This window comes from Cynoglossus semilaevis, chromosome 20 (assembly GCF_000523025.1).
Source record: "Cynoglossus semilaevis isolate Cse_v1.0 chromosome 20, Cse_v1.0, whole genome shotgun sequence".
NCBI lineage: Eukaryota > Metazoa > Chordata > Actinopteri > Pleuronectiformes > Cynoglossidae > Cynoglossus > Cynoglossus semilaevis.
Window position 1 is genome coordinate 14,995,241 of NC_024326.1, and position 777 is coordinate 14,996,017.

A 777-nucleotide genomic window follows, 5' to 3' on the forward strand; every position below is an offset into this window, starting at 1 on the left:
CAACAATTTAGCAACACATTAGCACCATGGCTTCATAACAGCTACACTTATTAGCCGTCAGATCAATATTTCTATGACATCGGAGGAAAACTGTTTTTTTGTAGCAAATTAGCCTCGAGACGGGATGTTAACGCAGAAGTTATAGCTGATTGTTAGCTATCGCTTATCATCGCAAATGATAGCATCACAGCAAAGTGAACAAGTGTCATGACAAGAGTGTGTGTGTGTGTGTGCAGCCCACAGGCAGAGGATGCTGGGAAGATTATTATTTTTATCCCATGATGCATCCCTGCGGCGGAGCAGACGGCGTTCTAAATGGGACTTCTCTGTGAGCTGATTGGTTCCTGCCTGAGGCTGAGCAGCCACACTCACACAGAGAAAAAAAAGAATCTGTGGCCTCTGATTGGTACAGCCCTGGTCCACAACCCGTGGGTCGCAGACCAGTACTGGGCTACAGAGTACAGAGGTCACCAGGTCACAGAGGAGACACACCAGAACCAGGTGCTGGACTGTTACCTGGTCCTGGTCTCAGGGTCCTCGTGGGTGGAGTGACACATGGCACTGAACTGGGACACGAAGAAGTCGTAGCGGCGGTGGTACGAAGGCGTGTCCTCCTCGATGTTGGCGAACTTCACAAACTACGGAGAGAGAGAGAGAGGGGACGGAGTGAAGGAAACAGTGACACCTGCTGGTACTGCTCTCTGCTTACACCGTCTGTCAAGAGGTAGCAAAAAAAAAACAAAAAAAAAAAAAAAAAGCAACAACCAAACAACAACC

At 48.4% G+C, this 777-nt stretch overlaps 1 protein-coding gene across 3 annotated transcripts in view; it reads right to left on the reverse strand.

The window, feature by feature from the left end:
• The window catches only part of efr3a (EFR3 homolog A (S. cerevisiae)), a 15,814-nt gene that overhangs the window by 9,998 nt on the left and 5,039 nt on the right, over nt 1–777 (reverse strand). For all 3 annotated transcript variants that reach the window (XM_025066204.1, XM_025066206.1, XM_025066205.1), the window contains one exon: nt 517–638. In XM_025066204.1, coding sequence (XP_024921972.1) covers nt 517–638 — 122 coding nt within the window. The remainder of the gene's footprint in view (nt 1–516; nt 639–777) is intronic.